The 16,647-nt window shown below is 38.0% G+C and overlaps 1 protein-coding gene across 1 annotated transcript in view; it reads right to left on the minus strand.

The window, feature by feature from the left end:
• LOC126100603 (peroxisomal targeting signal 2 receptor) overlaps window positions 1-16,647 on the minus strand; it is a 41,474-nt gene that overhangs the window by 18,712 nt on the left and 6,115 nt on the right. Inside the window, exon 4 of the mRNA XM_049911231.1 lies at window positions 6,955-7,068. Coding sequence (XP_049767188.1) covers window positions 6,955-7,068 — 114 coding nt within the window. The remainder of the gene's footprint in view (window positions 1-6,954; window positions 7,069-16,647) is intronic.

The following is a 16,647-nucleotide window of genomic DNA, read 5'->3' on the forward strand; positions in this document are numbered from 1 at the left end:
ACATACTACTGAGCAGGTGGTCAATGTTTTGGCTCACTAGTGTATTTGACTGCTTCTTTATGCCAACACTTGCAAGGTACTTTAAAAAATTCACATTAAAATTTAAATTATTTGGGGAATTGGGTTTTATTCTAGACAGAAAGGTGACAAAATACATACGTGGACGGCAAAATAAGATTTATTATATTACTACACAAATTGTCTCAGGGATAAACAATTATTAAGGTTGTTGACAAATTATTTTGTAGTTCCCTTTATGGATATCAGATTACACTGTTTGGAAGTGACAAGACCATTAACTCTGAATTAATATGGCGTTTTTCTATCTCATCTTTGTAGCCAACTGACCTGTATGTCTGACACTCGTACAGAGGACCCTGGTTCAATTCCCAGTAATTCCATGGATTTTTCCTTGGTAGGAGGACTGGAATAGAATGGAGTCAGCCTCATGATACCAACTGAAGAAACACCTTCCCTCCATATTGCATCCATACAATGCACATGGCAGAGGATCACACAGTGGCCAGTCAACATCATGTAATCTTCAACACCTGATTGCAGAATTTTTTTTTCCTTCTTTTTCTTTCCTTTTTCAACCTCATAGCTGCCATGTTCCCAATGTCTCCACTTCAAGTAACAATAAAGTGAATATATTCATAACGGGTTAAAATTGTTTGCTGGATCTGGCCTCAAAATCATTAAGAGGTAATTTTATTGGAAGTGACCTACAAATTACATTAACCATGGATGCATCACAAGTTTCATCTCTTCACTTGTTACCTCCAGATGTTACAAGCTTCACCGAGATTCTCTTGCTATACCGCTGGACAACACATTTGAGAGAGCCTCTGTAAATCTTGGAACATGAGGAGGGAGAGAAGAGACATGCTCGAACTTTGAGTCATCCACAGACAGTAGCACAATTTCCACCAATCATAGAGCTTGGTTTGCAAAAAAACAAATTGTACATCCAGTGTGTAGATGTTATCTAACTATAAAGAGGTTACTATTGTCTCTTATACAGCAGATCATTAGTTTGTAATAGTCTGCAATTCTGCATCAAAATTATAGTTTCCACCATTCTGCTACTAATTCTCTGACATTATCTTTTGTTCTTGTCTCATCAATTGCTAGCATTTGTTAAATAATCCATATCTTTTTTTCCAAGCTGAAACTTAACAACAGAATTCTCTTTTAAGTCAACATTTACTTGTTTTTCTGCATACATAAGCCTTGGACTGAATGCTTGGTACACAGAGAACAGCTTCTCCTATTTATACTGACATTCCTCCATAATCTTATCTGTCTAGCACATCACTTTCTGATAATGGCTACTGAGTTGAATCTCATTGGAACTGTTTTGTCTAGTGTAAGAATTTAAGATATGTTAACATTTCTTACAAATTCAGTATGGTACATGAGCACAATGTTACTGAAATTCTCAATAAAAATAAACTGTTGCACATAGGCCAACTACAACAACCACTGCATAATCAACAATTGCAGCAAAGTTTTTCCCTCTATAATTTTATGTCAATTCTCTCTTAACCTCTTTGTCTCCACTAATATATTGGGCTGGTGCATAAGTTTAAGGTTTTTACATAATTTTAATAAACAACATATACACATAACAGAGACTAGTTATCAATAATATATTATTCTTCACTACTTGCAGCAGTCTGCCAATGCTGGGGTACCTTTTCGATTCTGCAGCTGTAGAAATCACATGGTTTTGAGGTGAAGAATTTGTTGAGCTATGTTTGGAGCGCATGTTCATTCAGGAAGGAAGTTCCTTGAAGGTTGTTTGATTGAGAGCAGAAAAGTTAACAATCTGAGGCACAAGATCAGGTGAATAAGGGGGGCAGAGTTGTGGAATGACTTCCCAACCCAATTTCTGTATAGTGCTTTTTGTCAGTCTAGCAGAATGCAGGTGGGCATGATAGTGGAGTTAGCATCAATTCATGTTGTCTTTCTGGCCATTGTTCTTGGACTGTCTCCAAAGCCATCTCAGTTGTTGACAATAAATGTCAGCTGTATGGTTACTCCTCAAGGAAGAAGTTTGTAGTACACCACACCATCGCTGTTCCACCAGATGCATGACATTATCCTTTGTGGACGTGAACAGATGTTTGTACAGGAAGTTGCTGCTTTGTGTGGGCTCAACCATTCCTTTCTTTTCCTGATATTAGCATAAAGACGCCATTTCTGATCATCAGTAACAATTCAGGATAGGAATGGTCATTGTTCAGACACCAATTGATAACATGCAAGCAGAGTTGCACATATGACCAAGAATTGATTTTTACGAATTTCACTTGGAGCATATACCTAATTTTTTAACCTTCCCCATTGCATGTAAATGTAGCATGATGGTGGAATGATCACAGTTCATCACATCTGCAAGTTCTTGAGTACACAGATGGATGTCATTGTAGGATTAATTCATTTAAACAATCTTCTTCAAACCCCAAAGGTCTTCCCGAATGCAGAGAGTCACTAACATTACGACAATCTTTCTTAAATTGAGAAAACCATTTGTTTTGCTTTGTCCAGTGGCATTATCCCCATACATGGCACAAATGTTTCTGGCTACCTCTGCTGCTGTCACCCATCTACGGAACTCAAATAGAAGAGGGTGTCGCAAATGTTCTGATTCCTCCACTTGGCATTCAATTTTCTAGCACCCATTGCTTCACTCACTGTGACAAAATGACAATATGTTAACTCAAATAGCAACAATGAACTGCAAAGAGAAAATGAAAATCGATAAATAAGCCCTTAGCAACTGGAATACCAACATAGGAAAAAAAAAACCAATATGGAGTTATGCAGCAATCTAATATATAGAAAATGCCTTTTCTTTCATTACTGTTACAGTTTATTACTTCACGTTAGACAATGGTGGCACTGACTTATTCATGGCAACATACGTGTGACAAAATTGTGAATTCACACAGTATACTAACCAGGCCCCTAGATGTCACATTATCAAACAAAAAAGTATAATTAAGACAATCAAAGGCGTTTCTGACAATAGCAATACTGAATATACAACTTCTTCAGCAATTCTGTGACATTTTCTCTCTCCCCCTCACATACCCACACAAAGCATAAAATGCACACACTTGCTCTAAGGACTGCTAATATAATCCATAACAAAAATTTAAGTATAGCAAAATCACTGTACCTAAAATAATCAAACAGGAGCACGTGGATACTTAATCTTTGTCTACTCCCCCCCCCCCCCCCCCCTGTACTACGGGTCTAGTTGACCTGCTCTTCCTTTTAAACTTCCCCACCCTATACCTCTCCTCCCTGGGAAAAGAACTTCTAGTTAGGTATATGCTGCAGTTTCCTTGAAAGAGGCTATTCTGTCAGTGGTTTCATGCAGCTGGTATCTTGCTGCATTTTCTTGGCTTGCTAGTAGTAATCTCCCACTGTACAGTCTCTGGGTGATTTTCAGGTCCTCAAAAAGGCTTCAGCACCCTTCTGAATGGGTAAATCCTTGTCCACATTTAATGTTTACAAACACAAATATTAAAAATGAAACACTTCCCGATGTTCTAGAAAATTATATTTATTTGGTCACAAACTGGCTTTTGCTTCTCAGGCCATCTTCAGGTGACAACTAAATGTCACAAACAGGAATAAACATGATGTGCAACTTACACAGATACTATTTGCACAGAAGATACAAAAAATGACAAAGTATTGCATAGGAAAATATTACAATAATTACAGTAACTAAAAAAGGGTAAACAAAGTTTTCAAGAGGAGATACATATTTTTATGGACAATTTCAAACAAAATTTCTTAGAGAAAGAGCCAATGAATTGTAAAATTAAGTACTGGATCATATTTGTTGATGATGTGCTGTACTGCCGGCCAGAGTGGCCAAGTGATTCTAAGCGCTACAGTCTGGAACCGCGTGACCACTCCAGTCGCAGGTTCGAATCCTGCCTCGGGCATGGATGTGTGTGATGTCCTTAGGTTAGTTAGGTTTATGTAGTTCTAAGTTCTAGGGGACTGATGACCTCAGCAGTTAAGTCCCATAGTGCTCAGAGCCATTTGAACCATTTGTGCTGTTCTTGTGAACAGGTACCACTAAGACAGATATATTATTACAGCATTTATCAAACAATGGAAAATCCAGGATGGAATGTAACAATATTACAAGAAGGAAAGTTGCTACTCACGATATAGCGGAGATGCTGAGTCGCAGATAGGCACAACAAAAAGATTTTCACACTTAAAACTTTTGGCCAATGGCCTTTATCAACAACAGACACAGATATGCATACACACACACACACACACACACACACACACACACACACACACACACACTTCACCTGGTCCTACTCAACCTAACAAGCCACCTTTCTAGATGTTGATCTCAACCTCAACGATGGCTACATCAGTACCTCTGTCCATATCAGACCTATTAACCACCAGCAATACCTCCACTTCAACAGCTGCCACCCATTCCATACCAAGAAGTCCCTTCTGTACAGCCTAGCCTAGCCACCCGTGGTCGTCGCATCTGCAGTGATGAGCAGTCCCTCTCGAAATATACCGAGGGTCTCACTGAAGCCTTCACTGACCGTAATTATCCTCCCAACCTTTTACAAAAACAAATCTCCCGTGCCTTATCTTTCCAGTCTTCCACCACCTCCCAAAGCCCCACCGTCCGGCCACAGAGGAGCATTCCCCTCTTAACTCAGTTCCACCCAGGACTGGAGCAACTGAATTACTCCGCCAGGGTTTCGATTACCTCCTGAAATGAGAAATGTCCTGCCCACTATCCTTCTCACCCCTCCCATAGTTGTATTCTGCTGTCCACTGAACCTAAGAATATACTTATCCATCCTTACACAACCCCTGCTTCCAATCCCTTACCTCATGGCTTATACTCCTGTAATAGACCTATATGGCAAGACATGTACCATACATCCTCCCACCACCACCTACTGCAGTCCGGTCACTAACATCACCTATCCCACCACAGGCAGGGCTACCTGTGAAACCAGTCATGTGGCCTACAAGCCAAGCTGCAACCACTGTACTGCATTCTATGTAGGCATGACTACCAACAAGCTGCTGTCCACATGATTGGCCACCGACAAACTGTGGCCAGGAAACAAGTGATCCACACTGTTGCTAAATACACTGCAAACATGATATCCTTCATTTCTCAGACTGCTTCACAGCCTGTGCCATATGGATCCTTCCCATCAACACCAGATTTACTGAATAGCGCACATGGGAACTTCCCCTGCAATACATCCTACATTCTCGTAACTGACCAGGCCTCAATCTTTGTTAGTCGCTGTCCTCACCCATCCAGCCCCTTCCCTGCTCCCATTCCAGCACTACACAGCTGTCATTCGACTGCCACGCTCAGTCTTTTTTTATTTATTTTATGTTACTTATTTCTCTCCATTTCTTTCCTTTCCTGCTACTTCCCCTCCCCCTCCCCACCTCTCCCCTGCCTGCCACCCAACCTGCAGCACTTCACTGTTTGCCATCCCCACCATACTATACACCCTCCCAGCCCCAGCCTCCTCCTTTCCCCCACCCAGTCGCCACTCCTATCATGCACTAATGCTGCTGTTCGCAGCGTGGTTTCAGTTGCCTGAGACTGCAGTCGTGTGTGTGAGTTGCATTTGCACGTGTGTGTGTGTGTGTGTGTGTGTGTGTGTGTGTGTGTGTGTGTGTGTGTGTGTGTGTGTGTGGGGTGAGTAGCTACTTTCCTTCTCATAATATTGATACTACAGCATTTAAGCTCACAAAATAAGAAAATTCAGGTTAGTTTGTCATATTTGTATCCTCTGTACAAATAACATCATTAACATCTGTATAAGTCCCACATCATGTTTATCTCTTTGCGACATTCAGTTGTCACATGAAGACGGCCTGAGGAGCTGAAAGGTGGTTCATGACAAAATAAATATAATTTTTCAGAAAATTAGGAAGTGTTTTCCTTTTTCAATATTATTAAAATGTTCTGCCAAGCACCAACAGAAAATTCAGTTAAAATTATAAATTTTACAAATAAAATTTGTTATGCTAGGTGACAGCTGTGACGGTATGTAACTTTTAATTTTTATAGAAGGCTGAGCTCTCTTGGTTGGCTGTTTTTAATATTAAACAGCCTAATTAAACCATTACAACTGGTACCATCACTCCTCCCTTGATTTGACAAGATGATGGACGTTGTTTGTGTCGATGTCTCTCCACACACACACATTTAACTGTTAGTTCCTTCCTTGACAGAGGGGAAGGGAGGTAGATCAGGGAAGCTGGGTAGGCCACACAGGCTGTTTTCAACTACTGACAAAATGACAGAATGTAATACTCTTCAGATGTATATTGTGTATTACTATCCTAATACTGCTAAAAATGTATGTGAACAGAAAGAATATGGATGAAAGCTGTTACCTCGTCTTCTTTCTTGTTTCTCTACCACTCTGCACATTGTCTTAAGGATATTCAATTTTATTTTCCCTCTGAGATGTTCAATTACAGTGTTAATTTTATTTACATATCATCTGACACTTTCTAATAGTTTAATGTGTGTGCAGTGTGTCATGAATCTTGATTTATAAATTGCGAGGAAGGTGGAAACAAAGGGGCAGAGCTATAGTAGTCAACCATGATATTCTTGCATCTGCGAGTGCGAGGGCACTTCACTCACCTTATTGCAAGCTTTCATCATGATATTTCAAGAGAACATGCTGAAAAACTTGACAGTATATGCATAACTGTCTTGAAATCATTTACAGTACAATGTGTTTTCCTTACTCACCACTGTATTTGTTTACAGTAAAGTCAACAAATTTTCGATAATGGCCACAGGAAGCCAAGTGCAATAGTATTGTGATAGGGTAGTACATTACAGTTTCGTTACCAGGAGCATTTCAAGTTATCACAACATTATAAGACAGTACTTGCCAGTTTCACACTGCAGTCCCACGAAGCAGAAAGGATGAACTGCTCTTGCCGTGTTTGACTCCAGTCCACAGAGTATACCTCTTTCTTGTGCTCCCTGAAAGTCTGCGGAGGTAGCTGAAATGTTGATATGTGGGTAAGTAAGTAGAGCTGTTGTCAATCTGAAGGTTGTGTTTTAATACTACATTGCAATTTAATAAAGTAAAATTTATTTCCAGCACCCCACATGAATTTTAATTTCTAAAAATTGCAAATTAATTATTTAATGGATAATTACAGACATATAACACAACTGACATGTTATCTCTGAGTTTTTATCATGTGCACCATTACCTGTGAAACCTACAATTTATTTACTTTGTACTGAGCAGCCTGCCACAGTTAAAGGTATTAGATATGAAGGACTAACTCAGATTCGCAAAAAAATGCAAGAGAAATCACCTTAGAGTCTGGTGAAGAAACCTGACTGGCTTTAAGGGTACCTGTGATTTCTTTTTATATTCCATGTCTGACTATAAGTGGAAGGCTACTTGGTGATCGTTAGTTCTCAATGGAACAGAATTATATGGGCCAAGAGTACATTTGGACTTATTACTGACAAGAATAATTCCATATACTGGCTACCAAAATAAACACACATGGAGCAGTACTAACAAATAAACAAATTTTAACATATCATTGAGTATCTGGTTTCCAGATTTTTTAAATGTCTATTTCAGAATAAAAATGCTGCAAGGGAAGAAATATTTGGATCAAATCTGAAATTACACCCACTGGAAATATTTTGTGACTGGATTGTGTTAATCATTACATTGTCACACGAATGTTGAAATATTGTGGAATAGCATCCTATCAGAATGACAGAAAGCAGAGCATATCAGTTCCACATCAATCAAGGCACTTGCAATTTGAAGCATCCAGACAGAATGTATGACAAGATTCTATTTTCAGTCTTCTGATGAACATTAATGATGTTCCACTAGGAGTTACAAAACATGCAAATTTTTGTTCTTTTTGCAGATAATACAATTATAGGAATAAAATCTTGTGTTACTGAAAAGGTAAGTAACTCAAAATATTTGAAAAAATCAACTCGTGATTCATGTCCAATGGCTTATCATGTAATTTCAACAACAGGCAGTACAAAATGTCATGCAGATAAGTTGTTGTATATACGAGTATAACATATTAATTATCAGCATATATCGCACCCCTGGGTACCATATACGCTCTGTATTTTAGATAAGTTTGATACATTGCCACATAAATTAAAAAGTGAGAAACTGTACAAAAAAGTGGTTATATGTGCTGACTTCGACATAGATGTAAGGACTGATGACAAATTTTCTTCGTACTTAAGGAACCTGGTAGTAGCCACAAATGGGCTAAATCTCAATTTTGACCCGTATACAAAAATTGCAGCAACCTCTGCAACGTGTATTGACAATAGTGTAAGTAGTTATATTTATTACGTAAAAGAAAAGTTTCTTCTAGATTTAGGAGTATCAGTCCATAAAGTGCCATTTTTATCACTACCAAAGCAAAATTCAGTCTGCACAAGAAAAAGATGTAGGAATTTCAGTCAAGGAAATGTGGAAGTATGTTGTAAAAAACTAAGCCAAACCAAATGGACAGTCAGCAAACACACTTCCACAAGTGACAATTACAATAACTTTTCAACTGAATTCTTGGGTATATTCAATGAATGCTTCCCTTTTGTAACAGTGAGGAGCAGGTCCCATAAAAGTAGATCATGGGTAACAAAAGGAATTAGAGTGTCTTGTGCTACTAAGAGGAATCTGCATGTTTCCATCTCTGATGTCATCAAAAGGAAATCAAAGCCCTGAATTTCTTAAGTATGTAAGCACATACAAAAAAACATGTGACAAACTAGTTAAACTAGCAAAATGTACTGCGAATAATAACTTCATTTCAAATGCAAAAAACAAATCGAAAGCTGTTCGGTCTGTTATAAGAAGCGAAGTTGGCAGTAAGGCAGAGAGAAAATGCCCTTCTAAAATAGTGATAAATGGTAGAGATGTTTGCCATTTGTGAATCATTCAATGACTTTTTCATAAACTGTAACAAATTTGGTGACTGTTCACCACCAAAAACAAAGCCCAATATGACAGACACTAATTGTCCATGTTTTAAGTTCTCATGTTTCCATCTCAGATGTCATCAAAATCATAATGTCCCTAAAAAATTTAAAATCTGTGGGGTGGGATGAGGTCCCCACTGAAATAACAAAAATAGTCCATCATAGTATTGCATATCCACTCTCTTTCATAATCAACCAATCTTTTGATGAGGGATGTTTCCCAGATCGATTAAAATATGCAGAAGTTCGGCCAGTACATAAAAAAGGCAAACAAGATTAATTGGGCAACTATAGGCCAATCTCACTGTTACCAATTTTCTCAGAAATATTTGAAAGAGCTGCATGTGATCAGATCGAAAATCACAATTCATCTAACAGCATTATCTTACGCAATCAATATGGTTTCAGAAAAGGCCGCAGCACAATCCATGGAATAAATGAATTAGTCACAAAAGTCAGCACATGTCTTGATGATAGAATGTGTGCGTCAGGCATCTTTTGTGACCTGTTCAAAGCCTTCAACACAGTAAATCATGACCTGCTTCTCCAAAAATTGGCACGCTATGGTTTTCAAGACAAATCTCTTAGCTGGATGTCATCATACTTGGCAAACAGAAAACAAAGAGTACTTATTAACATCAATGGCAAGAAATTTCTCTCTGGCCGGAAACACACTCAATTAGGTGTTCCACAAAGTTTAATATTAGGGCCACTACTTTTTCTGTATTATATTAATGATATGCCATGCCAGGTCCAGTCTGATACTATCCTCTATGCAGATGACTCAACAGCTGTAGTCTGTTGTAAAAATGAGGTAGACCTAATCGTCATATTGAACAAACACTTGGGGAAGTGGAGGCATGGGTCAAAAACAATAACTTGACATTAAATTTTACAAAAACAGAAATTGTTCATTTCACCACAAAACAATCTGCACAGTCTATAAGAGAAATAAGGTATATGGACAAAAAATTAGAGACTGCACGCTGTGTCAAATTCCTTGGTATATTAGTCAATAAAAACCTGTTATGGAGTCACCATGTGGACGACATACTGGATCGACTGAATAGCCTTGTATATATTATGAATATCTTGTATAGTATTACTGATTTAGCTGTAAGAAAAACTGTATATAATGCATATTTTGTTTCAGTCATTAGGGATTGTATAATTTTCTGGGGTCTGAAAAAACAAATTTACTTAGGGCTTTTAGACTACAAAAAAGAATCATCTGAGCAATGGTGGGAGCAAAACCAAAGCAACAATGTAAACCTTTATATCTAATGAGCATTCCAAGCATATACATCTATGAAACTCTCACTTTCACGAAAAGAAACCCACGACATTTGGAGGGCAACTGCTTCTTGCATCAATATGATACTAGATATAGAACGAGCTACGTGTTACACACCCACCGATTAAAATCATATGAAAAAACCCCATACTATATGGGCATGAAATTTGTAAATAAAATATGGAAAGGTATGGAGGATCCAAATGTAAAAGGTACCAAAAGAGACTTGGAAAATATCTGAAAGATAAATGTTACTATAGTGTAGAAGATTTCTTGAATGGCAACAATGCATTATAATTGTAATTAAAATACCTCTTTGAAGATTTTACACAATAGGTATTATTATATATAGTGTAAAACTGATAAGTCACCTATGTCACAATCTTTGATTGTATAAGGCATGTTATGTGATAATAAAAATGGAAATGGAAATGTTGGAGTTTAAAACTGAAAAAGAAAACCTTCTGCTGGGTGACTTAATTCACTGAGTATTTTTACAGAAACTCTTAAATTTAACGTTGTAGGTTATAACTGTAATTAGCAGTGTAACCTTCTGCAATGTGAAATCATTTTAGTTATCATTTAAATCGTGTACATTTTTAACTTCTCTCCAAACCTGAGAGTCGTCTCACTGTGGCATCCATGGAATAAAACTGACATGTATCAAGTAATAAAAAATAGGGAGGGGGGGAGGGAGGCAAATCACTAAAAACTCAGGATCAAAAGGGACAGGCGTTGTAGGAAATGACTAGAATGTAATATGTACCTTTTCTCTGGTATTGGTTCTGAAACACAGGATAACCTAGAATATTATCATTGATGGGTAAGTCTGGCCCTCTGTCTCAAAGAGCCTACTGCCTTAGTTTTCTGTTGTCTCCAGCACTGTGTGCATCTGTTTTGAATTAAACATTCTCAGCCCACTTTGGCATGGTTACAACACAGAACTGCAATGTGCGCACACCAGCTGTTCTGCCATCTTTCTCACACAATATTAAAGAAACTATTTGGTAAGAAAGTTGACTTTTGCAAATTTTATGGCATCTTATCAGCTTCATTGTGAACTGCCTATCATTTCTTTAACAATCATAGTTACTGTAATATTTCAAAATTAGAAGATACTACAATGAAGAACAGGAGTCATATGAGTTTATGTTAGGCCATATGATAACTATCTACAATGAGCTCGCACACATACCCTCATGTGCACAAACGATGCAGTGAGAGTGAAATATTCCCATAAAGAATAAATTTTTGACAAATGATAGCAAGCATAGAGGAGAGTATTTTGCCATACCACTAAAATGTGAAACTTTCTTATCTTCTGCGATAAATGATTAACTGTAGATCTTATCAGTGAAATAACTTAATTCTTTAAGGGGCATCATCAACTGGTGAAACAGGGATTAGTATAGGTTTGTAACAACATGTACGACGAAATTACAGGTTTATTTTTATATCGACAATTAACTTTTCCAAAGCTACTTATCTGCTTGTCCTCAATTGTTTGTTTAATAATACACTGTATCAGGATTCTGCAACAACTGCAGTTACAGTAGCATGTTAGTGACATGAAGATGCGTAAACCCCACTGCATTTTGGTAAAAGAAGAAAATTTAACCTAGCAACAGAAGAAGTGTAGGCATTGCTTGCTTACAAAATTTCGTCCGGCGAGTACATCTGGTAGAGAAAGGACATTAAAGTGTGGCAATCTGGCAACACTGTAATCACATGTATGGTAACTATCTCTCTCAGCACATATTAGTCTTGCTGTATAGTTGGTACAGTGGATAGAGTTTTGGGTTAGCATGCAGGAGGTCACTGGTTTTTTATTTGGTAAAAGTAGTCCAGATGGTACGGTAACTGGCATCTTATTCATCAACAGCAATGCAGCAGGCCCTCTAGAAAACATTCGCTTACATACTACAATCGTAGAAATGGAAGATTGGCCAGCTTTGAAAGAAGCCCTTCCCACGTCACGGGCATGAATTTATTCACACCACTTCATCTACTAGAGGCGAAACCTGTTTTCTTTGTACCCTTCTCCAATGGTCCCATAGATTAGTAGCAACTATTATTCTTGCCTCGTTCAGGCCCATCACGTTACCAGTAGGACTAGCAATGTGCTTTGCAAATAATGCCCAATCTCGGTTACTATTTGTATGTGTCAGCACCATCGTCCCACTAATTATGCCTTTCAATACTGAGTTTGGTAACCGCATGCTGTTTAGTACTTACCTCAATGCATAATAATAATAATAATAATAATAATAATAATAATAATAATAATAATAATAATAATAATAATATTATTATTATTATTATTATTATTATTATTATTATTATTATTATTATTATTATTATTATTATTATTATTATTATTATTATTATTATTCTTTCGATGGGATTGTGAAATCATCATCTCTATTACTGTTAGGGAAACAGTGTAAGTCTAAACCGAACATTATACAATTACTGGTGTTGGGACGAATCATGCAGTACAATATCTCTCAGAGGGGTAATTAGCGTTACGTGGAACAAAGCGCAGGACTCACAGCGTGTTTATACTGTATGCACTTTCCACCAGACAGGGACTAGTTGCAAGTGGAGTAACGCGCCCATGACAGACTCCAATGTACATGCGTACACGTTTTGAATTTTCTTATTGTAAACCTCGAAACCAGTGTGACAGATGTATGGCATATACAAATGATGAATATGTGGATATCTTGGTGCATCTGATAACAGGGCTGGTGTTGCTGCTCATGATCATGAATATGCTGCTAAGTATCCTCGTCAATGGCATCCAGATGAAAATGTGTTTCGTCAACTGGAGCTGTGCCTTCGGGAGTCAGGTTCTCTTCTTCCACCATCGCGTGACAGAAATTGTCCACAGACTTGCAACTCCAGCTACTGAGGAGGCAATTCTGGAGGTCATACACCAAGAATCTCAGCAAAGTACACGTAGCGTAGCAAGGCAGCAGCATGTCTCGCAATGCACAGTCGTTAATGTGCTGCACGAGCGTGGGCTGCATCCCTATCATTATGCTTTGATGCAACACCTGCATCCTGCAGATTGCCATCAGCACATGCAATTCTGTGAATGGTCCAACAACAACAGGAAGTCAACAATGACTTCATAAACACTATAATATGGTTGGATGAAGCACCATTCATTCACTTGTGAGGCTCTCTTCAATATGCACAACGTCCACCATTGGTGTGAGGTTAACCCACACATCACCCGTGACTGTGGATATCAAGTTCGTTTTGATATCAATGTCAGGGCTGGAATATTGGGCGACAGGTGTTTGGGCCCCTACATGTTGCCTGACCGGTTGACTGCACAAAGGTATCATGCATTCCTCTTAAACTACCTGCCCAATGCACTGGATGATGTTTCGCTGAGGATGTTGTTCCAACATGATGGTGCACTTCCACACTCTGGAAATAATGTGCGACAGTATTTGGGCAGAACATTTCCAGGGAAACAGCTCGTATGTGGATAACCAGTTGTATGGCCTCCACATCCACCTGACCTAAATACTCTGGATTTCTTCTTGTGGGGACACCTGAAGGAGCACGTGTACCCTACTCCGCCAACAAATGTCGAAGAATTGGTAGTGCATGTTCAGCTGCTCTTGTTACTGTGAATACAGATTTGCTGCTAAGGGTACAGAGCTGTATGATCTGGCAGGTTGCACAATGTTTGGACGTACAGGGTGATCGCTTTGAGCATCTATTGTTCTGAGGACAACGTATTCTGTTGTGAAGGTAATGCAGTCTTTAATATGGACATTATTATTGTCACTGGTTGCTAATGCACGACATCTGAGTGCTCATATTGCATGTAGTATGAATGAAAAGTACATATTGTGTCACTGTACTGTGCTATCATACTTAGCATCTCGAAATTGATATTGTTTTTGTAGTTATTCTATCGCATGACTAGTCATTTGTTTCAACTGTCTATTTCCTATTCGTCTAACCATATATTTGGCACATTCAGCTTTACAAAATTATGTAAATTTAAGATACATGTGACATAAGAAGCGGTGTATATTACAGTAAGAAATGTCAGAATGAAATTAGCAAATAAAAAAAATGCGCCCCAACCCAGGATCAAACCCTCAACCACTTGCATGCTAACCCAAAACTCCATCCACTGCTCCAACTGTACAGCACCACGATTAATATGTGCTGACAGAGGTAGTTACCGTACATGTATTTACAGTGCTGCTAGATTGCCACTCTTTAATGTTCTTTTTCTGCCAGATGTACTCGTTGGATGAAATTTTGTGACAGACATTTTTTTATCGCTGCCATGTGAGGAGTCGCGCTGTGAAGCCCGAGTGTGCGAATTTTGCTTCACCCTGTACAATTGCTCAGTTTAGTGAGTGATTACATTCTACAAATGGTTGGTAACTATCATCTATATTACTATATAAAGACAAGTTATACTTTAACATTGTTACCTAAAATATCTGAAAGCACCCGACTGATTTACTTCAAGAGAAACATTGTTGGCAAAAATATTGGAAAGTTCTCAACTGATTTCCTGCACCCTCAATGATGTTCTGAAAATCTTCCTGCATTCTGCTACAATACTGTGACATTACAGCTTCTCTATAGACGAGTATATAGCATTGTCCGCAAACAGCATCATAACCTCATGAAGCTTCCAACACTTATGTGGTGATTCATTCTTTTGCAGTTATGCAGAATTTACTCTTTCGTAAAATTTGTTTGAATTATGAGGTATTCTCTCAGCTTCATGTTCATTGTGAGGAAATGAATATACATCATTCGCACAGTAACAGCAAGTGACCAAAGTTGAGTATAGCAACAAACTGAAATTCAGAAAATTGGAAAAATCAGATATATGGTATTGTTTCTTCATTCAATATATGTCAACTACCTTTGTATTGCTGATGACATTGTACCTTTGCCTCATCACAGATAAACTTCAACAAATAATGGAGCACGTTTGAAAGTAGGCCACACACTCAATTATAGTAATATTAAATTACTATACAGATAAACTTCAACAACTAATGGAGCATGTTCGAAAGTAGGCCACATACTCAATTATAGTAATATTAAATTAATATTGAATCAATACACCAAAATGAAAATTGTACAAATTAACAATTATGTCATATTATCATTTGAAGAGGTTTTACACTTAGGTCGTTTGATAACATCTGGACGAACAGAAAAAGAAATGGCCTGAACCGTTTTTGGCAAACTAAATAAAATTTTCAAAACTAAGATTTTGATAAGTCTGAAATGTACTTGTGGCACTAAGATACAAACTTCTAGGTGAAAACCATTCCAAAACTAAGGGTGGATCAGCATGCCACTTTTACCATAGAAACCCAGTAAGACAAGTATAGGATAGTGGGATCTTCAAAACTTCTTAAGCTTCGATTCCATTATTGCTGACTTTTCCTGGTTTCTGAGAGTGAACTGCTGTTTATGTTCAGTGCAGTGTTTAGACAGCTTGCTGAATCTCAGGACATACCATGTCATCTTTCACTAAAACACAGCAATTCTTTAATTTTAGGCAGTGGGCAAAACACTAGTCTAATGCTATATTTCTTCATAAAGTGCTACCTAACTTGAGATGGTTACATAGAATAGAACACATGGTGTGGATATCTCTTAATACTGCTGAAAGGGGATGGACCTTCCTTTACTCATTATCACAGATCTCACTTGGTGTTGTTTACACTCATTCTTCCTAAACACAGCCTTTAAATGATTTAATTTAGATCTCAGTTGTGATCTGACAGCATCCAAGTTCTGTACATTAAAATGCTCAGGACAGAATTATTCTGATCTGGATGGAACTGACAGATTTCTTCTGAGCTGCAATCATTTAGCTAAATGTGTGTTCCCTTCCTAGATACAAAATGGCCCATCCAGCCATTCAACCAATGCTTCAAATACAAAGAAACCAGATTCTCAGAAGTCAATAACATTGGAACATGGCCTTATGAAATGGCTTAAGATTAGCTTCAATGATATCAAGATCATATCCTGTGCTTTGTTGTACTGGGATTCAGTAGCAAATGAACAAAAGGTAAGGTTATTAAGAACCTGAAGGTTGACCAGGCATCACAGTGTTTTACTAGGCACTGTCCTATTAGACGTGGTATGCCATTGCCTTCTTCCAACATTTGAACTCGCTCACCCAGACAGTTATGGGGAACATCAACTCCAAACCATAGTGCAGATTGACATTTTTGTTGTTAGCCATTCATTGGCAGACATGAAAGAAACAGTAAATCACAGAAAAAGT

This window comes from Schistocerca cancellata, chromosome 9 (assembly GCF_023864275.1).
Source record: "Schistocerca cancellata isolate TAMUIC-IGC-003103 chromosome 9, iqSchCanc2.1, whole genome shotgun sequence".
Taxonomy (NCBI): Eukaryota; Metazoa; Arthropoda; class Insecta; order Orthoptera; family Acrididae; genus Schistocerca; species Schistocerca cancellata.